The sequence below is a fragment of the Penaeus monodon genome, chromosome 20, assembly GCF_015228065.2.
Source record: "Penaeus monodon isolate SGIC_2016 chromosome 20, NSTDA_Pmon_1, whole genome shotgun sequence".
In the NCBI taxonomy this organism is placed as follows: Eukaryota; Metazoa; Arthropoda; class Malacostraca; order Decapoda; family Penaeidae; genus Penaeus; species Penaeus monodon.
In genome coordinates this window covers 18,409,211-18,409,512 of record NC_051405.1, presented here as the reverse complement: position 1 = coordinate 18,409,512, position 302 = coordinate 18,409,211, and the positions used below count along the sequence as shown (strand labels likewise).

Here is a 302-nt window from a genome sequence, read left to right as displayed (position 1 = left end):
TTCATTAATTTCTGTAAATGTTCTCCAGTTCAGAAGAGTCGAGAAAGAACCAGCCCCGAAGCCTAGAGGCAGGACCGAAGACCCGCAGCTGACCGTGGACGAAATCTCGGAGAAAGACCTCAAGACCCTTTCCGACACCGAGACATCAAGCTCCTCAGTCAACAGACCACGACCGAAAGAGATGAGTCAGACTTTGAAAGACCCAGAAGGTGGAGTGAAGGATCAGGTCTCACTGTACAGTCACTTGCTGAAGTCGGGTCATGAATGAAGCTTCGAAACCTTAGTTCCGAAACAAGAAGACA

General features: G+C 49.0%; 1 protein-coding gene across 1 annotated transcript in view; it reads left to right on the top strand.

The window, feature by feature from the left end:
• Positions 1-282, top strand: part of LOC119586050 — a 920-nt gene extending 638 nt beyond the window's left edge. The window contains exon 2 of the mRNA XM_037934754.1: positions 29-282. Within this exon, the coding sequence (XP_037790682.1) occupies positions 29-268 (240 nt within the window). The 3' untranslated portion in view covers positions 269-282. The remainder of the gene's footprint in view (positions 1-28) is intronic.
• Positions 283-302: the final 20 nt, after the last annotated feature.